Here is a 27,807-nt window from a genome sequence, read left to right as displayed (position 1 = left end):
GACACAACTCTATGCATGTGGGATACAATATAAGGAAATAAGAAACATATGTCAACGAGATTTCATGATGAACACTTCTGCATCAAAGTTTGAGTAAAATCTTAATTGTTGAGAATGAATTAAAGTAAAAGATAATAGCTTTAACATCACAAATGTTTTCCGTACGATTGATCTATTGCAAGAGTATTTAGCTACTTTTCACTGGAGCACATAACCTTTTAGGCTTTACAAATAGTAGAAAATGCGAATGACGTCCACATTTGCAAATGCGACACAATAAGCACATTTTCTCTCACGTGGAACTTTGTAATTGACATACATTAACCAGTATTTTGTCGATTTACGCAAGTCCAAGAACTTCTTCAACACTTCTGCACAAAATGGTTCTTCAGCTTTTAAAGAAGAGGCACGAATTGCTTCGATCAATAAGTTTGAACAACAAGAATTTGTAAACGATTAATGGCTTAAGTCCGTGGAATTATACAAAGTTGTGAACAATGACAATAGCTGAAGTTCTTTTAAGCATTTTATATTAACGCTTTCAACATTACGAATCTTGCACCAGCTGTATCTGATCTTTCCATACTTTCCATACTTATTTTTCAAGTTTACGGGCAGAATTGACCACTCTCTCTACAACGATAAAGGGACCAATGTTGCCTTGAAGTAAAAATACACGTTAACATTTCTTTGATTGACGTCATGACTAAAATTTTTTCATTGTGATTGGCTCTTTAGGATCATGTCACCCTTTCACAGAAAAAACAAGTAATCCTTCAATGCATTTGAATATAAATATTTGTTGAAATCTTATGTCGTTACGCCAGGTGACGATGCATGATGTGGTAGGTTAAGATTTATGAGACAATAATGAATTTAGTTATTACACTTTTAAACTGTTCAAATATTTGTTGAGTCATTTACTCATGCATATAATTTAAAGGAATGATTAAAAAACAATTTTGAGATTGATTAACTACGACAATCAGGAATGATTTAATACAACAATGAAATTACATGTCTTATTTAAACACCAAGTTTTTTTCATGAGCTACCATTTTTAATAATGTTTTATAAGCATGCTTGATATGAATTAGATAATTCTTTACTCGCATGGAACCATTCCCTTGGGATTTATAGCACAATAATAACGCGAACAAAATATTCTTTTCTATCAGATCACCAACATGGCTAACTTGTGTGTCGTAAAAATTTGTTTGTGAAGCTTCAAGTTAGTAGAATGAAACTTAACAAACTTGCAACACGTTGTTTACATGCTTCCAGAAACATGTTATCCTGTGCTGTAAACAATTTACCTACGAAGCAGGCTGCAGAAAGCTGATATCGCCTGTGCAAAGAAATCTGTTGAAAGTTTCGGAATTTTCACAAAATGTTTTGAAGGTTTACGTTTGCCAAGTAAAATTAACATTGGTTTAGAATGATCAGATTCCCGATTTAACACAAGACGGAGAAAGATTTACTTCTATCTCATGCATTGACAATGTAACTGTCGAACAAGGGGATCATTGGCTAGGTAAACTTCCCCGCAAAGTAGTTTGGTTTCACTTTAACTTTAGAAAAGAAAACATCCTGCCATGAAACTTTTCCAAGAAGCAAGCTCATGCGATTTTCTTAGGCAACAAGTATAAAACAAGCCGTACAAGTTCTAATAGTGATAAGACATTTATCATGTATAGTCTAAACGTCCCTCATGAAACAAAAGTTTAAAAGTGGACAATGTTGATCCCCGACTAAAAGTGATTAGCACTCATAATATATTATTCTACTACAAAAGTCCTATCTTTCACTGTTTTAAGTTCCTTTTCATCGCTTGATTCATCTCTTCATCTTTCTTCATTTTATCTACTTGTTCATCTTTCTTTTTTATTTCTTCTTTCATCATTTCAAGCTCATATTTCATCATTTTATTCAACTCTTCATTCTTCATCAATTTATGCATCTGTTTGCGTTTTATTTTAAGTCCCTCTTTCATCATTTCAACTTCTTCTCTCATCATTTTAACTTCTTCCCTCATCATTTTATTCATCTCATTATCTTTTATCATTTTTTTATATGTTCGTTTTTCTTTTCAAGTTCCTCTTTTACAATTTCAAGTTCCCTTTGCAAGACATCAAAGTTCTAATGCTTTTTTGTGCCAACTTTGCTTTGATTTGAGATAAAGTCAACTCCATAAAAAACTCCCAAATCTTATCACCTAGAGATTGGTTATTTTATTTTGCCTTTCCATAATGGTTTTACAATGTTGGCACTACCCCCAACATAAAATTTTACCAAATTTCATTTTGTGCACCTTTCTTTCTAAGTTTATTATCCTTTGTGCCTAATGAAAAAAAAACTGCTGTGCACCAGCATATGTTAGAGGCCTTTTCTTTCCCTTTTTTGAAATAGTTCCTGTTTTCTGCTGTTCATTCATCACTACCTGCACTGACGCACGTTATCTTAGTTTATATTTTAGATAGAGTAGAGACTGTTCTCGTTCTCTGTTGTTCATTCATCCCTACCTTTACTGACACACGATATCTTAGTTAATATTTCGAGTAGAGTAAAGACTGTTGTTGTTCTCGGTTGCTCAGTCTTTATCACCAGATTTGGCACATTTTAGTTTAGTTTTTATTTTAGGTACGGTGGAGACTGTTGTGGTTTTCTATTTTTCATTCATCACGATCTACACTAACACTAAACACCGTTCTTGTTCTATGCTGTCATTCCCAAACAACCTCTCTGAATCAAACTATTTTGAGCTTTATCACTGTTCTTGTTCTATGCCGTCATTCCCAACTAACCTCTCTGAATCAAACTATTTTGAGCTTTACCACTGTTCTTGTTCTATGTTGTCATTCTGAACTAACCTCTCTGGATCAAACAATTTGTGCCTTACTTGATTAGAAGACTATTCTCACTGATCAATAAAAGTTTGAGGACTCACGGTTCGAACGATTTTTTTTTCTTCATTTTTTTCTTGAACTCGTCACTGGTGTCTTCAATGGCAAACGCAAGCAATAGATTCATTATGATGACTGACACGAACACAAGAAACAGGACAAATAAAATGAATCACAGCATATCAAATGCATCGTACTCAGGATTGGTATTGTGAAGGAACGTCTGTTTGAAATCAAACACACCCATCATCATCACAGCTGCTGTTAAAATGGCGTGAACAAAGTTTTCAAATCCATCTCCATCGTTCATAATCACCGCAAAGGCTGTAGCAAACGTGACCAAGAAGAATATTAACACGCTCATTACCTGTGGAGTAAAGATTTACGTAGATAAGTATTTTTCATTGTGAAGTTAAAATATAATTTATCTAATGTTAAACAATTCTTAAAACAATTTTAAACATGATAATATGAATCCTCGAATTTCAATCACCATGAAAGCTAATTATAAATTTCACTACACCGAGCCAGTCACTTTTGTTGCAATGGGATACTAAAAATTCTTACACTTTTTGATTTCATAGATGTGGTGGATGTATTGCGGGAATTATACATTTTTTTATACTATATCATTAAGATTGATAATGAATTTGTTATGGGTATAGTATCTAAGAACTGAAAAATTTGTGATTACAACATCAAAACATTGCTTAAATAATTTTGCAACTATGGTATAAACACAAAAGTTTGAGTAAAATGTTAATGATGTAAATGCTGCACAACGTAACTACCATTCTTCTCATCATAAGAACAATCATACTGTACAATGAAAATTGTGTAAAATACATAACCAGATACAACCAAGCACAGAATAGTGCTATAGAACAGGCCATCCATTGCAAACCTGTCTTTACAATGTTGATATGTAGAGAACACATTTCAAATAATTGATGTCGTCCACAAAATACTTGATATTGTAAACTACTAACAACAGTAGTGAACAAAAATCATTTTAGAAGAATGTAATAAAAAAATGATGATTTACAATCACTTAAAAAAAGAACTGATTGAGAAAATTTTTTCTTTCATTCGAACAGAAAGATAAGCAAAGAATATGAGAATAGTGCAAAGTTTTCTGTCATAGTGTTGAGATTAATAGAAGAGCTTGAAACACAAAATTATGGCAGACGCATTTCCATTGCAGTGAACTCAAAACACCTAGATCAATCAATTTGACGTCTTTCACGCGACGGCTAAAAATAAGCTATAACTTACAGGAAGTCCGAAAATTGCACCAAGCACTCACGAATGTATCAAATGAAATTTAACCTATCTTTGTTATCAAATGAAGACAGTCTGCAGAAACATTAAACTGACGAAACCAATGTTTTTTAAAACATACTTGAAAAAGTTCCTTTATGCAGCCATATCCCCCAAATGCAAAACAAACAATAATAGCCAGTCTTACAAAAGTGGAGGCGCCCTTGATTGCTAAAAATTTGAAGTCAATAAAATTTGAATACAATATTCCATCAAAAATTATACACATTTGTTGTTTTACCTTTGTATGATAGTATTTCCTCAGAAATAAAAACGCCGAATGTCCTGTTATGAATGAGATGTGTCCTGACAATGAATGTACTTCCTTGCGAGTCTTAAATGTATACTGTTAACTTTATGGGTGCAGATTATTCTTGGATTGCAACTAACCTCCATGGATTTAACACACAATGTGGCTCAACGTACGACGGCTGGTTTCTACAATATCATTGATAAAATATTCAAAGCCAACAACAATATAAAAACGATCCTATTTCGGTACTCTCTTCATGATGAGAATAACTATCATGTAAATCGCAAACTGATAAAAATCTATCCGGCATACGTAAATCTACTAAAACAGTAAAAGTTAACAAAATACATACATTATTAAAAACTCATTTTATGAAAAAGTTTTAACATAAAGCTTTGAACTATCAATTTAAATTACTATAATATACTTATATTTTGTTAAAATGTGCACTTTTCTATTTAAGGTAAAATGTGCTCTATCTATTCTATTCCTTTACTAACATTCACACTTTCTTTTAATTTCAAATCATCTTCTTCACTAACCACCTCCCAAAGTTTTAATTGATAATTTTGAAAAGGATAAGAATTACAATAAAACAATTTTTGTTTCAGAAACAGTTTCACAGCTAAACGAGCAAGCAACAATGTACAACAAGGTACCAATGATGTACAATGAAAAAACAATGATGTGCAATTAGAAAGAAACGATATACAACGACAAGGGAACTATGTACAATTAGAAAACAATGATGTACAATTAAAAAGAAACGATGTACAATTAGAAAAAAACGATGTGCAATTACAATGAAAGGATACACAACTAGAAAAAAGCGATGTACAATGACAAAGGAACGATGTACAATTAGAAAAAGACGAAATCAACGATGTACAAGATGAAAAAACGATGTATAATTAAAGAGAAACGATGTAACATAATTGCTGACCTTTACGAGAATTTGTATGCAACTCGTTTACCGGTAGCAATATCATCTGCTTTTCGGTACAATAACCTGACGATCAACATGGCATATGTGCCAAATCCTCAATCCGGGACGACGATCTGTAATTTGAGACTTCCCTGAAATGGAAATTTCGACTTAGCTCTGACTTCCTGGATCAAAAAGTAATAATCTTCGTGATATGCTTGGAGTGTTTAGAAGGTTTACTTTTAAAGGTAGTGAAGGGAGGAAAACATTTCCTAATTTCAATATCTACTATGAAAATTACCATACTTTATCTCTGGTCAAATGTCAATTTGGCATAAATCGACAAATATTCATGGCGGAGATTGAATTTTTATATTTTGAAAGAACAAATAATATGAGATGAAAAACAACACTAAACATACTCTTATTATGCATTATTTCAAAGTGATTAATGTTGTTTTGCTGACATATAGGACTGGTTATATTTCGCCTACTTACCTACTTTCCTCGTTTCTTCCACGCAAAACACGTTTTCAGCCGTATTTTGCCGTCTTGAATGCTTTTCTTGTCAAGTTTTGAATGCATCCAACGATTCTTAAACATTTTCATGGTCATTGATGACAAAATAAGATTTCATCCCAGTTTTGCTAAATGAATAAATAGACATTTTCATAGGCGTACGGGCACATATTTTTAGGGGGAGCTGGACTAAATTTGCCCGAATTATATGACGTCATATGACGTATGACGTCATAGATATTCTTATGTTGTCTCTGGCCATCTCAATTAATAAGCTAAAATCATTACAATTTGCTAAGAGGATGCTACGAAAGTAACTACATTTTATTTGATATTTGAAATTTTGTCATATATAACACTAGACGCAGAAGAAATTTAGTTAGTTAAATGTGCGACGATCTAAGACTAAAAGAAATAAGATTTACGATTACGTCGCTGTCCAAAATGTTAATTATCTTTTCCATGTCGTTCTTTAAAGTACTATTTGCATAGGCTCTTTCCACATTGATTAGGGCAATGCTGTTTAACCGTTTTGACCAATTGTACTTCGAAGATAGGTTTTAAGCGACGAAGAGCGCTAAAGATCTTTCTGCTGAGCAGGATGTTGCCGGGATCGCGGCCAGAATCGAAAATACTTTGTAAGCCACAGGCAGGACTTCATGAACACCATTTTCGAACATTCTCTTAACAATTTTGGCAGCGTTTTCTCTCTCAGCACAAGGGAAATCAACGTCAATATTCTCAAAGACATTTTTCTCGCTACTAAGAAGCTCACTGTCGATACCATAGAAGTGTGATACCAACTCAACATTCGCCGTGGTTGGAGACCTGTTGAACACAATATCTGCAAGTGCCAATAGGACCTCTTGATCACTACCTTCAAATCTTGATTTCATCTCCGCCACAATCTTGTCAATGCTTAGGTAGTAGCATGTGATACGATAGTAATCTTTTCTGTTCGATTTTCCACTTCTGCATTTACTTCAGCCATTTCACCGACGAGCTTGGAGCCGCCGTGACGGCTGTTGGAATCTTGGTACTTTTGCATCTTTGAAATTGAATTCTGTACCTTCAATTTGCTCCTTAATTTTGTGTGCTATGATTTCAGCCCGTGACCATAACAGTTCGAAATTTTCGAGGGAACGACATCCAATTAATGTCTTAATCACGCCATCAACACTCTTCTTTGCTGTGGCGACATCCATTTGCTTTCCTTGTAGGTACCTGCTCAAACCATCGGTGTTAGATAAAATAACCTTTAATACCATCAAACCAAAAACGAACCGAAAGTCGCAAATCGAGTTAAGTAGCGAATTGCTGTCATTGTAGGTCTTCGGATCGCGATCTTTTGAGAGTGTAAGGAGAACCTCGATGATCTTAGGTAATTGGTTTACTACTGCTTTTACAGCTGCCCAACGACAAGACCATCTAGTAGCACTCTGCGATTTAATAGTCAGTGTAATATCTTCGTCCTCATCTTCGACCTTGATGTCATTGAAGATGGAGTGGCGTTTGGGACTTCCTTCCAAGAAATTATGGAGACTCTGGATCACACCTAAAGCTTTCTGAAGTGGCTCAATTGTAGTCATCGTATCTTGTAGCGCCAAGTTAAGCCGATGCCCATGGCAGTGAACATAGATGCTAAGAGGTGAGCACTCCTTCATGCGTGCAGCAAGTCCTTTGCGAGGGCCACTCATATTTGCAGCGCCATCAAAGCATTCTGCGACAATGTTTTCCAATGTCAACTCTAGCCTGCCAATGGCTGTCTTTAACAGCTCATACAATACTTCTCCTTCCGTAGATTTGGTTGAATAGAAACCAGTGAATGTCTCTTTGGTTTCGCCATTGAAAACATATCTGAGGAAAGAGATAATTGCTCTGTTCGACTGATGTCTGCCGTTTCATCGACAACTATTCCGTAGTAGTCGCTACTTCTTGCTTCTTCTGCTATCCTCTCAAGCATGACACTTGCTACTATTTCCAGTAGTTCATTTTGAATAGCAGGGGATGTCCACTGAGCATGTGTCTGCAGCTGGCTTTGAAGTTTAGATTTCAGCCAAGGCAAATCGTTGCATCTTATGCAAAGTAACTCGAGAAAGTTTCCTCTATTTATATCAGATATCTCCCATATATCACCCCGAATCTCTTCATGACCTCTAATTGCAACATTTTGTTGTGCAGTGTACATCAAAGATTGTATGATTACTTTTAAGTATTGTCTGTTAATAGCAACCTGGTCCTGGTGTGCACTATTCAGCTGTTGTAGTACGGAGGTTTTCTTTCTTTCCATTGCTTTAAACTGGAGCCATCTTGTCATGGATCTGACGTGGTTCTCACTCTTGCCATGTTTTGCCAGCTTTGACGACTTCTTCCAATTTGTAAGCACAAATGAAGTATTCTTCCCAAATTCTTTACAGGCAAAACAAACGCATGCATCTTTATCCACTTCGTAACTAATCCATGGATATTTCTTGTACCATTCAGGCTGAAATCGTCGCACAAATGTTTCACTGCCGAATTTTCGTGCAGGATATTCACCTAATATAGGCTGTTTTGGGGCGTGCAAGGTGGAAATCTCTTCTTCATTCATACTGTTAAGGAAACCTTTCTAGTCTGTTCATTTAGAACAGATGCTGTTGAATCTAAATCTTGTATTGCTGTTGTGTCTAGAGTGTTAGACGTCGTCGTTGATTCTGGTGTTGCAACGCGTTGTATATTTTGATTTAAGTTAAATTCTTCGATGAACAGTGCGTCACTGGAAGTAAGATTTTCATTATCCGTGACCGTATTCAATTCTTTATTTTCTCTGAACTGCGTCAGTGGATTTAATTCATCAACATCAATAAACGTTCTCATTGGTTCCGTTTGGTCTTCGCTTATGGGCTCCTTCAAATTAATCTCAGGTAGATTTTCCTCAAAAGACCCAGTGGCTGCTAAATCTTTACTAGCACTCGATTCTGTTTCCTGTAAGGTTAGGTTATCATCCTTGGTTGTCATGTTACTTTTTACAAAGAAACCACTGATCTTTGACTGCGATAAATCCGATGAATCCATCACTCGATGACACTTAACTTTTTCATTATTGTGAACTCGTCGAAAGTGGACCTCCTTATAATCACTGTCAATTTCCTTGCTGCATTCCTCGCACCAAACGCGATGTCGATACGGTCGTTTACGAGACGCCATATGTACGCTTTATTAGAGCTTGGCTACTAAATGTTTTCCCCTTGTGGATAATAGTTTCCTTGAACAACAATCATAGAGTGAATGGCACTAATCTAATCAATGGAATGGACAGTGCCTCTCCATACGAAGCCTAATTTTCATGCAAAAATTAAAAATCACTTTTGGGGATCGCAGCGATTGTTAATCTATATATTAATGTATAACGGATAGCGTGTGGGGAGACGATTTTTCGCAATTTCAAGACATTTCAAGACTTTTACTGACCTCAGCCCTTTTTTATAAATGGAGAACGTTATGTGGATAAATTTAATACCAAAAGCTTTGCTCTGATTGAAAATATCGGCGTTCGTGTTCGTTTAAAAGTTGTAAACACCGAATATATTCGTCGCAATATCGCTAGTAAATAGACCGATTTCTCGTGACGTAATTTGTTTATATTATAATGGGGCGGATGTAAAATTCTCCTATTATGTCTCAAGAAAAATTTTGCACCCAATCACTTTACGCGATTTTTTATTTTACCTCCTGAAATTTAAGTAATTTAAACAATTTAAAAACCATCCATTAAAAGACCGTTCACGCTCAAGAACCGAAGCAGTTTATGATCTAGAAATGATGTAGATTAATATTGAAAATTTAAAAACTGTAGTAAGTATCTTGCCAGAATATCATGTAAATGCTTGCCCGAATACACAAATTCTCGAGAAATTGGGGGGGCTGCAGCCCCCCCAGCCCACCCCCCCCCGTACGCCTATGGACATTTTGCAAACAGACATTCTCGGTCGGATTTGCCGCCATTCCGAAGTGTCATCGCTTCTCTGCTCGCAATAAATAACATTCCTCGGTATTTAACCTTGAGTGTAGTAATGCATTTTTCAGTAAAAGCTTTCATATTACAAAGCCTGCACCAACACTAGTTCATCTTTCCATGTAACTTGTATGCTTCGTCAGTAAACGGACGAAATTTAACTTTCTTTCTACAACGTTAAAGCCATTACAATTTTCCGTTGAAGTGAAAACACACTAATTTAAATATGTTAACATTTATTTAATTGACGTCACGACTGAAATTTTTATTGTGATTTGCACCTTAGGAGCATGTCATCTTTCACAGATACAATAAGTAATCCTTCAATGCATTTGAATTAAAAAAATTCCATTAAAATCTTCAGACTTATTTGGGTTTTAATGTCATTATTATTAAAAGTAACGATGATTTTGCGTGGCAATTTTTTTCCAAATCTCACTAGAAACTATGTTGCTGTTGATTATTAATAATATACATGAAAAAATTTCTTAATCCTGTTGATTTTTAACTTCAATGTACGTATGCATTTCAGCCGGCAAGTTATTAATACCAATTTGCACTGGTATTTACTACAAATTTCCCTGCTCTAAACCATTAAGAATTGAGAAATTTTTCATGTATGAATAATACACGTGCATGAGTACTTATGTTTAGAAATTATGAACTGCTATTATTTTATATCTGTTGTCCTCCTCATTTCGGCTGCAGATCATCAGAATTCATTTGAATGTATCGCCTCTTCAATTCCTCGAAAAAAGGGCGAGAATCTTTCTCAGTTGGTTCATTCTCTTTCTTCTTCTGTAAAGACTCCTGGCTCTCTTTACAATCTAGTGAAACAATTGCAACAGTTCATTCAATTATAACAGTGACGTAGCCAGCCTCAATCATTGGGTAAGAGCTCGTAGACGCATACCTGACTCGTGTTACTAACCGTAATAAGTTATTGACTGATTACAATTAATTTTGAAGCGATAATTTACCGTATGTGTCAATATGTGACATAAAATGACTTATAAGCAAGTTACGGTACTTAATTCCGCACACTACAATATTCTTAAAGTATCCGCTATTGCATTAGCTTTATATCGTGATGTTCGTGTGAAAACATGGAATTAAGTATTTATACATGACAACAAATTAAAAATCAAAATGGAAGGAAAATTTTTTTTGGGAAAATTAAGATATCTTTAGTAATAAAGCAATTTTACCTTGAAACTGCGCGCAAGCAGATTGTTATATTTTGTTCAAGCATATACTTGCCTGATTTACAGTTTTCCCTTCGCAATTTTTCAACAAATTCAATCCACTTCGACATGTTATCGTTCTTTCCAATGGTTTCGAAAACCTCGTCAACTGAATCGGACGAAAAATCAGGTCCATAAAATATAATTTCCCAAAACTTATGAGAGAGGCCGTGCTTCTTGTTGGGTTTTTCTTCTATATGCTTTACGGACGTTTTTGTTTGTTTAAAACAAGTTTTTATCCAAGGTATGTACTTTTTTCTTTCGATATCGATAATCATTTTCGCCTGAATTGATCAAAAAAGAAATACGATATTTTCAGTACGTGTGTAGAAAACTGTCCACTTTTTAATTTATATTTTAGGTATTGTAAAGACTGTTCTCGTTCTCTGTTGTTCATTCATCACTACATACACTGACACACGTTATCTTAGTTTATACTTTAGGTAGTGTAAAGACTGTTCTTGTTCTCTGTTGTTCATTCATTACTACCTAAACTGACACAAGTTATCTTAGTTTTATATTTTAGATAGTGTAAAGACTGTTCTTGTTCTCTGTTGTTCATTCATCACTACCTACACTGACACACGTTATCGTATTTCATATTTTAGATACAGGGCGGATCTAGAGTATGTCAAATCCGTCGCGCGACTGATATTTGAAATTCAAAAATTACCTATTCATATTAATTAAAAATTCATAAATTATTCTTACTTTATTATCGCATTTACTTCGTGATAAAAATCCAGCTTTATTTATTATTGAAAACTAATGACTAATGCAATGATATCTCGTTGGTATTCAGATCAGTTGAATTTTAATTGACCTGGAATAACCGACTGATAAGCGGGGTGGCTTGCTTGGTTCGACTGATAAAGGAGTCTATGAACGCCAAAAACGCTTATTTCATTGGTCAATAGCCAGATCAGTGGACGATTTGGAATAATCTCGACCGATAAGCTAGGTGGCCGCACCTATAAGGGAGTCCACTTGCTATCGTGTAATTGGTTTGTTTAAATTTTTGTCTTACTGTGATTGGTTTGACCGATTTCGATTGATAGCCAACTGAACTAACATAGTCAAGCTCACTGTCTGAATTGAATGTTTGATCGTTTCATAGTAATTTGCAAAAGCATGATAGAAACTAAACTACAATCAGATGGAATTTATGGAAATCTTTTACAAATTCATATATTGACATAAATGCTGCTTTCCAAACTGTGAATTTTTTCAAGAGTGTGAAAAATTTATGGATGAATTGTAAATGCTTGGCAAAGACGATCTCGCGAGCGACATTTCAGTCATTGATGTTCAAAAGCAAGCCAACATTGTTTTGAATTTTATCAGCAGAAATTTACATCCAAAATCGTAAGTAAAGGACAAGTGAAGTGTATGCATGAATGCAATATATCAAAGTCAATTTATGCGAGTGTGTGATGCGATTTATGTCAATATGACGTATGGTAAGCAGATTGATGCTTCTAAAATTGTTGTTGCCGAAGGACTTTTAGCTATGATTTCTTTAATGCTTGGGGAATCGTGGCCGTTATATGGCAGCGAAATCCTACATTCCTGCAAATATATTTCAATGGACAAAAAATTTGTAGCCATAAGGCGCCATACTATTATTTACATTATCATAAACAAATCTTTGGGGCTTTTCAGTTTATGATCATTGATCATTCAATCATTGGACAGTTATACTACATATTGTTTAAGATTTGAGAAAACTGACATTGATTACATGAGAAGCTGTTTACTATAACCTGTGATTCTGATCCATGAAGCTTTTTATTTTAACAATTTGGTTACATTCTGTTTGTATTTGATAATACAATGCTACTAGTGATTGCTATATAGCACACCTTGCATATACTTACAGAAGATAATAGTCTAGTGAAATGCCTATTAAACATTTATGGCATTAAGCTGTCCTTAACTGCAAATTTTCACTCTGATAATTTTTGCTTAATCTTTGGCAGAAAAAAATTTTGAGTTTTTTCTCAAAAGGTGAATTTGCTGGCACTGATGTGGAGATGGGTAAAGGGTTACAATAAACTTGCATGGTTTGAAGTCTGAGCTTTTCTCTATCTATGAACTGTCACTTATAGTAGCAAATTTCTAACTTAACTCATTACATAGAGGTTTGAATGGGGGTCTCTAGGGGGGTCTATGCCTGACAACTTGGTAGAAATTTTAAAGACTATATCTGTTTTATAGTAATAGCATTATTGTAAAATAAATTTACGTTCCTAGACATGCTAATGAGCCATATATTTGGCATGATAATGAGCCTAAATATTTGGTAAAACATTCAAGTATTGTTCACTTTATTTTTTTTTTTGAAAAAAACGTAAGCAAAATGTATTCTTTTTACGCAAAAACGATGCCCACAAAATACATTTTGTATTGCTCTAAGACGCTGAAAATGGCATTTTCAAGGCTCTGAAATTCAAAATTTCTCAGGGGAGAATGCCTCAGACCCGCCCAGGTGCGGAGCGCCTCCGACGTTTTATGACTGATGTTTGAAAAATCCTAGATCCGCCCCTGTAATTAGATAGTGTAAAGACTGTTCTCGTTCGCTGTTGTTCATTAATCACTACCTACACTCACACTACAAATTATAATGATCTCATTTGACATCAACATATCAATATACTTACAGTTTGAATATGTTTCTGCAGCTTAGCATCTTGCATAATTCTACTGGTATCACCAATCGCAAGCGCGAGCAGAAGGTTCATGACAATGATTGGCATGATGATGATAAATAAACAAACAAGACACAATTGTAGCGGGAAAAATGTGTTGAAATGACCGCGGTCTCCAAGAAACGTGTCTTGAAAATTAATTTCTCCCAATGTCATCATTGCTCCAGTTAGCAGAGAATAACCAAAGTTCTTGAACACCTCCCTGTCATTCATGATGGACGTAAAAGCTGCTGCAAAAGCGACCATGAAACATATGAAAACCAGTATAACCTGAATAATAAAAGTTGGTGCGTTCAAACATTGGATATAGGAGACGTTATGGGTCGTAAAGATCGATCATGTTTGGCATCTTGCATGATTTTATGGATAAATTGAATTCAAACAGATTTGGGAGAAATAAGAGGAAGACATGATACATGTCTGCATATAGGTATGGAGAATACAAGAAGGATATGAACAGTAAACAATGTACATGACGAATGATACTTAATACATGATTACTAAGTATCATTCGTCATGTACATTGTTTACTGTTCAAAAAGATAAGTTCAGAAAACTTATCTTTTTAACATAACTAAAATGGTAAATTTGTCATCATCTTATATCACACAAAATGGTTTTTAATCACAAATTCATGATTCAGATAGACGAACCTTCATTGTTGTGACGAAGATTTCCCACATCATTTGAATAATGATACCGTAAGAGGCAAACCTTCTTAGATACATGGCTAAATTTATCCAAGCACAGAACAACGCTAAAGAACAAGCTTTCCATTGTAAACTTGTCTTTGCAGCGATATTTTCATGACTTGGTACAGCAAAGATGATTGTCGTTGTGTAGAGAAGCCATTCCAAATAGTTGACTGGATCCAAAAAATAATTCTTTAGAGCCTGTATCTCCACGTCAACCACTATCTGCATATTTGAAAAAAATCTGTAAAATCATAAAGTTCAATTGCCACAGAGATATGATAATGTTGACCATTGTATCATGAAGTAATACCAATAAAAAATAATGTTGAAACAAAACAAGAACATAATGCCAAAAAAAAATAAAAATAACTAAGACATATTTTACCAATGCCGTCTTTGGTACATACAATTGAATAAATCTGGTTATTTACACAGTGCTGCATTTACACAGTGCTGCATTGATCCTACAGGGCCTGTACCCAAAGGCACAAAAACTTTTGGAGACCCAAAATTCTTTGGGCCCAAAAGGGCACTTGCAGGAACATTTACAGTCAAAAAATACAGTAATTTTTTTATAGCATATATATACAGATGGCAAATTACAGCACAGGCTGCACTCTAGAGGATGAACTATTTGCAAGTATAAGACAGAGTTCAATACTGACCTGAATTATTTCATTCAAACTTTCAATGCCAGTAAAAACAAGACAACAAACCATCGCTGCCTTAACATTTATCTTTGCTTCTGGTAATTCTATGCAGAAATATTTAAATTCAGGTAGCAAAAATATAATACTTAGCAATTTTGAATATGTCCAATTCAAAAATGTTTGTAAAGTACACAATGTTGTAATCTATATTCAATACCTGTGCTTTTTACTGATGGATTGTATGAAGGAATATTAGTTGCATACACGTTCAGAGAAATAAGAAATGCGATGTAGACAATGATGCTTAATGTAGACACCTTCCATCCAAGTTCTTTCCACTTTTCTTTAAGGAATTTGCAGCAGACAGGATGACGTAAACATTTGTAGCTTTTAAAAAGTACCATCGTTTCGATAGCGGTCAACGGCTTGAATTTTTTAGTTCCTTTACTTGTCTCTGTCAGAGAAAAACAAAAAACACCCAAATTATTTTGTAATGTTATGTACAATTAATTTTATACGTATTGTGCGTATAATACCTGAGTGATTCTTTTGTAAGCACTTAAAGTCGTATTCGACTTTATAATCATCACTTTCTGGGTGATTTGTAGGTGTCATGCTTTTACACAAAACTTGATATGCCACCTCTGACATTTTTTTCGAAATCAAAATGGCCATTGTTACTTGTGGACCATACATTGTTTTCTCTATTATCTAAAGAGCAAAACCATTATTCAGGTAGTCGTACACTTTACAGAAGTTTTGCTTAAATTTTATGAAAATTTCTTTACTTCATGCATGACGCGTCATTGATAAAGTGGTAGACGCTATAATACAAAACTTAAGTTTCAACGTTTCTAACATTGTGCTGAGCACGAGGCCAAAAATTGCTAGAATTTCCCTTGAAGGATGGGCATACGTCTAAAATTGACAAATAATACTGAAAAAAAATAACTGAAAAAATGTAAAAATGTGTTTTTTAAATAGTTCATTAATGCTCAATGCACCAATTGGATTTCTTAGCAAGTGGTCTTTAGTAGACAAAAAAATAAAATTCGTAGGAACCTCATCCCATCTATCATGACACACCATCGCAATAGCATTATCTTTATCGCCATTTAAAATGGCATGATCCAAGCAGCCAAATAATTCTTTATCTTTCGTAATGTCTGCTTTTTCATCCAATAAATATTTCACCACATCTATTTTGCCATGTGAAGCAGCTTCGAGCAATGCTGTTCGTTCTTTGACGTTCTTGCAATTGATCATGGAAGGTTCATGCTCCACCAATAATTTAACAATGTCGAGATGTCCGTGCTGCGCTGCGATATGAAGAGGAGTAGACTTATCTTTGTCGCTATAAAGTAAGGCAAAACATTTGGCTTAAATTAGCCTTTCGCTTTTTTTTCTTCTTTTCCTAGTGATCTTGACAGAAATGAAAAAAACGTATTTACGTTAACATGTTTGCTCCGTTATTAAGTAGACATTTGACGACCTCGGAGCTATTTTCTTTTGCTGCTGCATGAAGCGGGGTTTCCCTCATATGATCGACCTTATTGATCAAAGCTGGTTCATGGACGAGGATTAATTTAACCACATCAGAGTTCTGAGAATGAACAGCGTAATATAATGGTGTCTGATATCTCTTTGTGAAGACATTCGGATTAGCGCCATGTTCCAGCAGAATTCTTACACTCTACAAAGAACGTGGTATTTAAAGCTTACTGTTTTGCTTAACCGAGCTTGAAAGAAAATGAACTCAATTGCCTCAAGAAGTCCGTTACAAGCTGCGTCATGAATGGGAGTACAACCACTACCTTCTCTTTTTGCATTTATCAATGAAAGGATACGATCGTTTTTCTAAAACGTTTTGAGAAAATATACGTTTAAAGCTTCTCTATCCATCTCTATAATCTAATAGCTTACATATAGTAAAATTTTTAATATTTTAGGATAAGCGACTGCATAGTGAAGAACTGTTCTGTTTCCATTGCTGCCATCGAGGATGCTAAAATCAGCCTTCAGACACAGCAGTTCCTCGACGACCTGCTGATAACCACGTTCTGTAGCGAGGACTAAAGCAGACTGAGAATTTTCTGTCTTTTCATTTACAAAATCCGTGTTCATTGATCCAATGTACCTAACAAGACTGTTTTGATTTTTGATTACAGCTCTAAAATGAAAAAAAGATAATACAAACAATAAATAATACATGTTGTTAAAGATATCATAAAATGAAAGGTATTTATCCTTTAAGGGGCAAATTTATCAAAAGTTAGTTTACATTTTCTTTATTGATTGATGCTGGTCTGCTACAGACCAATAAAGAGTTAATTTAATAAGCTTGCATGTGCTCAAAACACTAATTATAAGGCTAAAGAAGAACAATTTCCATCTTTCAAACAGATAACTATACAAATCACTTACTGATGTAGTGGAGTAAATCCCTGTTTATCCTTTCTCTTCATTTGCAGAGCAACTATATCTTTTGTCTTCGACACTAATTGTGACAAAATATTCTCCATTCCCTTTTTACAAATATCATGAATCAAATAGCTATCATTGATTTCTTCTTGTAAACAGTCTCGGCCGATATCGTCGTCATGTTCAAGAAAAACTTTTACTGTACTTTCATCTCCACTGTTCACAGCAGCATGAAGTACTTTGCGTAGGTCATTCACATTGTATTTTCCTGAAACCAAAATATAGCCATCATATAAGAAAGGAAGTCTGAGCAAAGGATCAATCTCAACAATACCAACGACAATATAAGCATGTAAGTGGTTATGAATGAACAACAAGAAAGAGATTAGTCTTCACACAACATAAAATATAAAATGCGCAAACTCAGTGTCAGTGTTGGTAATTATGAACAACAGAGAAAGAGGACAATTTGTAAAACTACCCATAACTTAAGACAACATGTGTCAGTGAAGATGCATGGTCATAAATGAACAACAGAAAACAAGAAGAGTCATAACACTATCTAAAATATAAACTATGTTAACGTGTGCCAAAGTAGGTAGTGATGAATGAAGAACAGAAAACGAGAACAGTCATAAGACTCATAACACTATCAAAAATATAAACTAAGTTAACGTGTGCCCGCATATAGTAGACAGAGACGATTGAGTAGTAAAGAAGCTTAAATAATTGTGTATTGTGTATTTTTTGTAATAATATAACCACTTAAAAATAATGAAAACGATGTATAATGCTGTAAAAATCCATTCACCTTGTTTTAGAAAAAGGTCGAGCATTTTAGCATGGCCCTTAGAAGCAGCAATGTACAATGGTGATCGTTCTGTGGTGTCAATCCGTGTTATCTTTCCATCGTGTTCCAACAACACCTTTGCGATCTCGAGATGGTTGAACTTTGCGGCAAAATGAAGTGGTGATCGACCATTTTCACTTTCGACATGATTTACAAGACGAGCAATTAATTTATTTTTCAACAACATACGAAGAATACCTACACGATGAAGCAACATGCTAATTGAAAACCTGTTAGTTGATTAAGTCACATGCAGATATACCAAAAACACATAAAAAAGGTTTTGCTTTCAAAAATCTTCAAAAAGCCGAAACAAAGCCCACGCACACTTTACTCACAAACCTCACCTTCGTCACCCATTCTCGTGGCTACATGAAGAACACTTTCTCCATTATAAGCTATTATGCACTGGTGGTCCTTAACGTAGTCTAACAAGCACGAAAGACAATTAAGACTTCGTGACTCCAAGGCATAAAATATACTTGGTTGCTCCCTTTCATCATGAGTCGAGAGTAATTTTTGAACTAAAAACAACGTCTAAACGTTTAGCAAAAATAGAAAGAAACTGAATTATCGTTAATAAATCACTAACTTTTCTTGTCACTGGTGATTATAGGTCTCAATATATCTATGATCGTTTGTTTGTCATCGTAAATTGCCGCAAGTTTCAATTGTTCAACATCATTCATCCAGTTATTTCTTTCTCCATCTTGAATGTCTTTGAATGTCAATGACATCAACGGGAAACTAAATAAATCTTCCTCCACAGTCCCCTCCACGCTATCCTTCGTATCGGAATTTTGTGGAATCAACTTTTCCATTCTAGAAAAAAATATAGTATTGACTTGCGAGAACCTGAAGACAAAAGCATGAATAACAAAGGGCCTTAAATTGTTCTTAAAAGATAAACTGCAACAAATTTTTTGAACTGTTTTTATATGTTATTTCCATACACGTCATCAGTCATGTGTTCATACATTCATAAATCCACTTTGAGGTTAGTAGTAATTACAATATCGAAAAAATACATTCTTTCTGCTCACATTTTCCTCACTCGAGCACTGTGAACAGAGGGTGAGATAATCATACGTAGAAATACCGAATTCGACTAAAATACAACTATACGAGTACGATGCGTTATGTTTCTTGTTATATTCGCCCAACAGAAGTATGATTTTTGTGATCACCAGCGTAGCTTATTCCAGTATAATATTCTTATTATTTTTAGTTGTCTATCATCAATTTTTATTCACGATACAATGAAGCGATTTCGGTTTTGATTGCTCAACTACCTGCAAATCGTTCTTGATATCTGTAACTGTAAATATGACGTCGTGTTTACAAATAATTCCTGGTATTTGTAAGCATGACGTCTTATCTACACATAATACTTTCTATAATTGTTGACGCGAAAAATCCATTAGCTAAAAGTGAAGTTTCAACGGTTTCTATCTACGATATCCAAAAGCTTTTTAGGACAAAATTAAGGTCGTATAAAACACAAAAAAGGCGATAAAGCTGGATTTGAAAATACTTACAACATATTTAAAAGAAAAGAACTTGTATACACCCTCTGACAAGAATAAATTGGCGGATGTTGTAAAAATGTTTTTAAAAATTTTTGTAAAAATCGAGCTGTTTCAATAATATTTCTTTCAGTTAAGGTGAATAATAAAAGCGCAAACTAAACATTTTTGTATAAATTGAAAATCACAGTGTTTATGATACATCCAGCTCATAGGAGATCACCAGACAGACAAACAGCAACAATCGAAATTTTTCAAAAAGGTCGGGAGAAGAAACAGTCCGAGTCACGTCACGTAAATGAAAACGTCCTCCATATATGGTGTTCCTAACACAATCATAACTTAGAAAACATTAAGAAAATATGGCGGCAGTTCCACAGTACATAATAATTTATACATGAACGACTTCTTTGTTTATAACATATGTTATGTATATTTGTTTTATGTGGATGACGCATAGTTGCATTTGCTAAGTATTACAGCATTTGAAAATAAATGATAGTGTGCTTATAAAGTAAAATTTCTGAACTGAGACAGATATTTATTGTCTGCACTGATTTTCATAATATCTACTATTTTTATACAGCCGTATATTCACACATGCGTACGATTAGGCACTTGCATAAACTTGTATATAAAAATTGTTCACATTGGTTTCGATCAAGATAAGTTGCAATCTATAACTATGACAAATGATAAAAATTAATGCCCAACATAAAGTTTTAATTAGAGAAATAGAAACAGATCAAAAATTGTAAAATTGAATTTATTGTGACGTTTCGTCTTTACTCAAATTCCTCATTGTTATTGAAAATTTGCTCATTGCATGGCTCTTGTTATTGAAAACTTGCTCTTGACTGGAATCTAAAGAGCTTGGCATATCCAGAGATGTTTCAGAAAATGTTTCTGTTCCTGAACTAAATGTACCTTCGTCATGATTGGGAAGATCCTCTTTGGTCTTATATAAATACTTCCTTGACCGGAAAGGCTTAAAAACTCGAGCAGAAGTGAATTGAACACCTCCTGCCAGTTTTGGAGTGACAATTTGACCATAGCAAGATTTGACAAAGTCAATATCAATACTATTTTCTTCTAAGAAAGGAAACCATTCATGTATTTTGTTTTTCAGTTCAGACTCTTCCCAAGACTTGTCAATTGGGCATCCATGTACTACAAACCTCTATTTTCAAGCTGACATCTTGTTTGATGAGTTGGTACTGATTGAGATGTGGAAGATGGAAGTAGGACAAGATTTTTGTGAACAATACAATGTTTCTTTATCTTTTTTGATGGTGGTCTTTATATTTTCTTTGAAGAAGTAGTTGATGAAAGTGTTGGAAATGACCGTCAAAGAGCCGCAGGTACATCTGCACTGCTTCTTTGACCACGTGTTATTGCAATATTATTTGTGTTTGAATTTGGGCAGTTTGAAATGGATTGACTCAGTCTGTTGGACGGAAGACTTGGTCGATTTAGGGGTAGAGAAGTTATGGACAAAGAATTTTCTCCAATATTTCCCCCATCTTCCTGAGTCAAAGTTGCCTGAGAATTTGATGCTATCAGACGGCGTTCAATTCTCAAAGTATTTCTATCATCGAAATTATCCGTGCCTCCTGAGCAAGATTTAATAAAGCAGCCCGAAATTTTCCAGTATTTTCAGCCATGTAGTGAGAGTTTATTTTCATTGAATTATTAAGTTTAAAGTCGAGAAAGCACGATGTTGAAAGCAAACATATTGTCAATATGGCGGCGTCAAAATCAAAACAATACACTTCTCTAAAAACCTGGGACCTGGGCACTAATATATGCGGGCTGCTTACGAAAGGGGCTTTTGATGTAGGTCATAAAATTAAATTCATATAAAATCCAGAGTAGGATCGCAAAGCATTATGCAACACGATGTAATAAGTTCGCCATACCGTATATGAAATTTCTCACAGACGATATAAAATTGAATAAGAAAAATACGATGATTGTCATGTTATAAAAAGGATTGGAATGCTGCATGCAACTTCGGAATTGGCTATAAATTTTGACGATACGGTGCGAGAAGTTTCGAAGGTATATGAAAAGTTTAGAATGTCCTACAGCAAGTTTCGAACATATTTTATAGATTTATCTCGAAGTATATAAAGTTTGCCCTGAATATTTTTAGTATGTTATGTTGTATTGTAAGTTTAGAATAAAGTCCAATTTGGCGCCTCATAAAATCACAGCATAGCTTTAAAAGTATCTACGCACAACTTTTTCAGGATGCGCGTCAGTCGTTACGACAAATTCAACTTAGACAATCATAATTCAGAAAACATGTCGAAAAGCACGAGGCCGTTGTGAAACAAGTTAATCTACTCAAGGAGAAAATTGTGCAGCCATAAAGTAAATACAATGTCCAAATTTTCATAAATATTTGTCAGCTACGTTGATTTTGATTTTCAGACGAGCAAATTTTTTTGACAAATTTTTATGTGGCAAATGTCATTTGCCCGTCTGTATGAGAATTTTTATAAAGTTTTTTTTTGACAAATGCATTTGTTTAAAAGCTAGCATGTCAGCTTCTGAACAAATGCATTTGTCATAGAAAATTTGAGAACATGACTGATTTTGTTCGTCTGTAAGGTCTACAAAGATAATATGACAAATAAACCAAATGTGATACGTTGATACGTACAAACGATCAAAGAAAATTCGCCACATAAAAATTTGTCGCAAAGATTTTATTGCCCGTACATACGGGCATGCGAGTATTCGTCACAGTAAATTTGTTCGTATGTAAGGAGCTTTAAATTAGATCATAGGTACATACATACTCAACAGGGTAGATAAAGTCTTACACACCTGAATTAAGAGAAATCGTCCAGATCAGTTTTACACCACGAGATGTTTGCAAGCTATAAGAAACAAAAGATTCAGTTTGGTCGAGTTTTATGTTGATCGCATCAATAAAAACAACCTTTATAAACACTCAGTCACGTACGTAGTACAGTCAATAATTTTAGGTGATCTACAATAGAGCTAATTTTTCCAATGCTTTCTGCACAAGTGAAATAAATTCGTCAACTTCTGAAAGAAAGTTTTAACGAACATAGACGCTGTTTGATTCAAAACAAACCAGTGACAGCAATATTTATATGAAAATAAGAGGCAGTATAAATAGACTGCAGACATGTAAATAAGTGAAAACTTCCTTTTACTTAGTTAAAAGTTCCTTAGTAAAAAGTTCCTTTTACTTAGTTTAACTTCCCTTTACTTAGTTTAACTTCCTTTTACTTAGTTTAACTTCCTTTTACTTAGTTTAATTTCCTTTTACTTAGTCTTAATACTTGAATTGACGGTTTTGTGGAGTTCACGAGCAAACTCAAGGAGATGTAAGTAGCCTATCAACTTTCGTGGGAATGGAGTATTCCGCAGTGGACGGGATCTTGTAAATGTGTAACAAGGAGAGAGAAAATCGGCATTAAGATTTCGGGCTTTATACGAAAAGCTGTTCATAAGAACATAATTGCAGTTGTTACAATAAATTTGCAATAGCATCGTAAAGTAAATTTGTTAAATATGGTCAGGTTAATAGCGAAAAAATAAACACCAATGTATGATACAGACTTTTATATGTAAGAAAATAAGAGGCAGTATAAATAGACTGCAGACATGTAAATAAGTAAAAACTTCTTTTTACTTACCTTCCATAAGAACTGCAAGCCCACGCAAAAAATTATCTTGTGACGTATACACCGTTTTCTTTTTGTTTGGGTTTCATTACTTGCACCATTTACCTTGTAGCGTTCATTAAAATTTCTTTATGCATAACTCCTTTGAAAACAATAAAGATGTCTTTTTCATAGCATGTATAGTCTTAATACTTGAGTTGACGGTTTTGTGGAGTTCACGAACAAACGCAAGGAGATGTAAGTAGCCTATCAATTTTCGTGGGAATAAATTCGTAGGGTGAAATAAATTCGTCAACTTCTGAAAGAAAGTTTTAACGAACATAGACGCTGTTTGATTCAAAACAAACTAGTGACAGCAATATTTATATGAAAATAAGAGGCAGTATAAATAGACTGCAGACATGTAAATAAGTAAAAACTTCCTTTTACTTAGTTAAAAGTTCCTTAGTAAAAAGTTCCTTTTACTTAGTTTAACTTCCTTTTACTTAGTCTTAATACTTGAATTGACGGTTTTGTGGAGTTCACGAGCAAACGCAAGGAGATATAAGTAGCTTATCAACTTTCGTGGGAATGGAGTATTCCGCAGTGGACGGGATCTTGTAAATGTGTAACAAGGAGAGAGAAAATCGGCATTAAGATTTCGGGCTTTACACGAAAAGCTGTTCATAAGAACATAATTGCAGTTGTTACAATAAATTTGCAATAGCATCGTAAAGTAAATTTGTTAAATATGGTCAGGTTAATAGCGAAAAAATGAACACCAATGTATGATACAGACTTTTATATGTAAGAAAATAAGAGGCAGTATAAATAGACTGCAGACATGTAAATAAGTAAAAACTTCCTTTTACTTACCTTCCATAAGAACTGCAAGCCCACGCAAAAAATTATCTTGTGACGTATACACCGTTTTCTTTTTGTTTGGGTTTCATTACTTGGACCTATTACCTTGTACCGTTCATTAAAACTTCTTTATGCATAACTCCATTGACAACAATAAAGATGTCTTTTTCATAGCATGTATAATCTTAACACTTGAATTGAGGGTTTTGTGGAGTTCACGAGCAAACGCAAAGAGATGTAAGTAGCCTGTCAACTTTCGTGGGAATAAATTCGTCAAGTGAAATAAATTCGTCAACTTCTGAAAGAAAGTTTTAACGAACATAGACGCTGTTTGATTCAAAACAAACTAGTGACAGCAATATTTAAATGAAAATAAGAGGCAGTATAAATAGACTGCAGACATGTAAATAAGTGAAAACTTCCTTTTACTTAGTTAAAAGTTCCTTAGTAAAAAGTTCCTTTTACTTAGTTTAACTTCCTTTTACTTAGTTTAACTTCCTTTTACTTAGTCTTAATACTTGAATTGACGGTTTTGTAGAGTTCACGAGCAAACGCAAGGAGATGTAAGTAGCCTATCAACTTTCGTGGGAATGGAGTAGACCGCAGTGGACGGTATTTTGTAAATGTGTAACAAGGAGAGAGAAAATCGGCATTAAGATTTCGGGCTTTACACGAAAAGCTGTTCATAAGAACATAATTGCAGCTTTTACATTAAACAAAGACGAGGTTCGTTTGTCGGGAGATTATCAATCTCAGGTGTACTGGTTGAACTTTGACAGGCTTGAATCCACATTATCAATCCACGACAAAACCATGAAATTGAGAACCCCCAAAAAATGGCATTGACGTTATTTTATTGACATACGAAGCAGGACTATTTCACCTACCTTCTTTCCAAAACACTTGTCTTCAGGCATTTTTTGCCGTCTTGTATGCCTTTTTTGTCGACTTTTAAAAGCATTCGCCGATGCGTCAACATTTTCATAACCATTGATGACAAAATAAGATTACATCCAGTCTCGTTAAATAAATAAATGAATAGATATTTTGCACACAGACATTCTGTAAAAACTCTAATTTGCCGCCATTGCAGGCCCTATTGCAAAGTGTCGTCGCTTCTCTGTTCGATAAATTACACTCCTCGTTCTTCGTATGTATCTTGATTGTAGTATCACCGAGCAATACATTGTAGCTCAGTCCCAATTGAAAAATTGAAAAGACTAACGGCATCTGTAAAAAAAAACCTCTCATGGCATATTTAGGAATTAGGAGGGAATTTCTAAATGTCTCAAGTCTAAAATTAACGTGTACGTCACGCGTGATCTTCGAGAGAGACATATATCTAGGAAGGTTTTCTTCTCTTGCCTTCAAAATTATTACATTAAATTCTTTTAAAAAGGTTTTTTTGGTGCAAAATATACTTTTCCTAAAACTTTCATTGCTTAGTTTCATATGCATTTTATTTCTTACTAGTTATAAACGTTAAATATTGCTACAATTTTAGTTGTTTTACATTAGCAAGAAAGCAAACACATAAGATTTCATCAGCAGTCAAATACAGCATGAGCATCCTTGAATAAAACATATTGTAATATCGTAGATCGGGATTTAGATAGTGCAGTCATAAAACACAATTAGTAAAATTATTGAACTCAATTTCCGAACTGATACAATTGTTTACCGTCTACATAGATTTTGTTAACATTTTTTACTTTATATCATCATATGTAAATGCACATGAACGACAAAGCGTAATTAAAGTCTTACGCTCCCGTTTGAATAAGAATCGTGTACATTTTTTCAAAGTAAGATAAGTTCGCTACCTATAACAAAAGAAAAAAAGATGCATTTTGGTTCAGTGTTGGCAGTTTTAAAGTAAATCAATGATTTATTACCTTTACAAACACACAGCCCCATGCACAGTCAATAATTACCACATTCAATTTTTTTGGCAAGTTTATGCCAAATCGCACGAGAAACTATGATGAAACTATTGATTATTAATAATATACATGAAAATATTTCTTAATTCTGTTGATTTTTAACTTCAGCGTATGTATTTCAGCCGGCAAGTTATTAATACAAATCTACACTGGTATTTACTAAAAATAGCCCTGCTCTAAACCATTCAGTATTGAGAAATTTTTCATGTATGAATAATACACGTGAGTACTTATGTTTAGAAATTACGAATTGCTATTATTTCATATCTGTTATCCTCCTAATTTCGGCATCAGATCTTCTGAATTCACACGACTGTATCGCCTCTTCGATTCCCAGAAAAAACGGCGAGAATCTTTTGGTTGGTTCATTCTCTTTGTTCTTCAGTAAAGACTCCTGGCTCTCTTTACAATCCAGTTAAACAATTCCAACAGTTCATTTAATTATAACAGTGACGTAGCCAGCCTCTATCATTGGGTGAGATTTTGTAGACGCATACCTGACTCATGTTGCTAACCGTTTACAATTAATTTCGAAGAGTACAATGCAGCGATAATTTACCGCGTGTGTGTGTATGTGTCACTATGTGACATAATATGACATATAAACAAGGTACGATACTTGTAATACTAATAATTTGCTTATCTATCGATAAAGAAGAATATAGCAAGGTTTTCTGTTCAAGGAACAAGTTCTTCTTTCAAGATGTTTCTTTATATAAATAAAAACGCTAAATATACAATTGTATGAAACTATAATGACATTCTCACTTGTCACTATTGTAACTTCATATTCTTCCCTTCATTCGACAACTCCCCCAAGCTACAATTAAAATTATGACCAGAAGTTACTATCGCAAGGGGAAACGATAGCCAAACACTTCTATAGGCATAGCTGAGTGGTTTCGTGTTCAAGCTATAGATTGCAATTTAGCTTGGATTTACTAATTTTCTTCAAGACAGGTCTGGTGGTGGTGAATGTAAATGGTCGTGATATGAATGATAGATCGAAGTCAGACATTTTGTACATGTGTGTGCCTTTAACTTTTAACATTGTGTTGGCAAGGTTTATTTCAATAAACTTTGGGCTGTTTTACAAGTCATGTAATTTCTTGTTCAAAAATACGAAACATGAATCTCTGCTAAAAAAATTGCTTGAGTATATACGAAATTCACATTTAATTCACCAGTGATTGTGTGTGGTAATCAGTTTCTCAGTAAATACTGAAAATAGACAAGTTTTTTATTTCAATAACCACCCTTAAAAGCAAACCTTCCAAACACTCTAATTAAGCACATCAGAAAGAATACTTCTTTTGATTAGAGCTATGTGACTATGTCGATAATACTA

The 27,807-nt window shown here is 34.3% G+C and overlaps 3 protein-coding genes and 2 long non-coding RNA genes across 6 annotated transcripts in view; all 5 read right to left on the bottom strand.

The window, feature by feature from the left end:
• Positions 1–2,347: 2,347 nt before the first annotated feature.
• On the bottom strand, positions 2,348–4,385 carry LOC124442181. Its single transcript, XR_006947172.1, has 2 exons — positions 4,306–4,385; positions 2,348–3,270 (listed from the first exon to the last, which is right to left on the bottom strand). It is a non-coding gene; the product is annotated as an uncharacterized LOC124442181 (long non-coding RNA).
• Positions 4,386–4,472: 87 nt separating this feature from the next.
• On the bottom strand, positions 4,473–6,036 carry LOC124442182. The gene is made up of 3 exons (XR_006947173.1): positions 5,900–6,036; positions 5,420–5,553; positions 4,473–4,661 (listed from the first exon to the last, which is right to left on the bottom strand). It is a non-coding gene; the product is annotated as an uncharacterized LOC124442182 (long non-coding RNA).
• Positions 6,037–8,506: 2,470 nt separating this feature from the next.
• LOC124441690 lies at positions 8,507–9,839 on the bottom strand. Its single transcript, XM_046992157.1, has 2 exons — positions 9,371–9,839; positions 8,507–9,164 (listed from the first exon to the last, which is right to left on the bottom strand). Exon 2 carries the CDS (start codon positions 9,104–9,106, stop codon positions 8,507–8,509), a length of 600 nt encoding a protein of 199 aa, XP_046848113.1. The 5' UTR covers positions 9,107–9,164; positions 9,371–9,839.
• Positions 9,840–10,139: 300 nt separating this feature from the next.
• Positions 10,140–27,807, bottom strand: part of LOC124441689 (transient receptor potential cation channel subfamily A member 1-like) — a 32,868-nt gene continuing 15,200 nt past the window's right edge. Inside the window, exons 4-13 of the mRNA XM_046992156.1 lie at positions 16,976–17,068; positions 16,663–16,904; positions 16,274–16,565; positions 15,748–15,922; positions 15,429–15,665; positions 15,227–15,315; positions 14,520–14,783; positions 13,819–14,136; positions 11,175–11,442; positions 10,140–10,741 (exon numbers count right to left, since the gene is read on the bottom strand). Coding sequence (XP_046848112.1) covers positions 10,608–10,741; positions 11,175–11,442; positions 13,819–14,136; positions 14,520–14,783; positions 15,227–15,315; positions 15,429–15,665; positions 15,748–15,922; positions 16,274–16,565; positions 16,663–16,904; positions 16,976–17,068 — 2,112 coding nt within the window. The 3' untranslated portion in view covers positions 10,140–10,607. The remainder of the gene's footprint in view (positions 10,742–11,174; positions 11,443–13,818; positions 14,137–14,519; positions 14,784–15,226; positions 15,316–15,428; positions 15,666–15,747; positions 15,923–16,273; positions 16,566–16,662; positions 16,905–16,975; positions 17,069–27,807) is intronic.
• On the bottom strand, positions 17,108–23,117 carry LOC124442236 (receptor-interacting serine/threonine-protein kinase 4-like). Of its 2 annotated transcripts, none has more exons than XM_046992743.1 (7): positions 22,959–23,117; positions 22,844–22,896; positions 19,075–19,304; positions 18,830–19,006; positions 18,444–18,680; positions 17,636–17,900; positions 17,108–17,381 (listed from the first exon to the last, which is right to left on the bottom strand). In XM_046992743.1, exons 3-7 carry the CDS (start codon positions 19,301–19,303, stop codon positions 17,123–17,125), a joined length of 1,167 nt encoding a protein of 388 aa, XP_046848699.1. In that variant the 5' UTR covers position 19,304; positions 22,844–22,896; positions 22,959–23,117; the 3' UTR covers positions 17,108–17,122. The 2 variants fall into 2 exon arrangements, with proteins under 2 accessions (XP_046848699.1, XP_046848698.1); XM_046992742.1 differs by having other exon boundaries at positions 22,983–23,111.

Source organism: Xenia sp. Carnegie-2017, unplaced genomic scaffold (assembly GCF_021976095.1).
Source record: "Xenia sp. Carnegie-2017 unplaced genomic scaffold, XeniaSp_v1 HiC_scaffold_20, whole genome shotgun sequence".
NCBI lineage: Eukaryota > Metazoa > Cnidaria > Anthozoa > Malacalcyonacea > Xeniidae > Xenia > Xenia sp. Carnegie-2017.
This window is presented reverse-complemented; position numbering and strand designations above follow the sequence as displayed.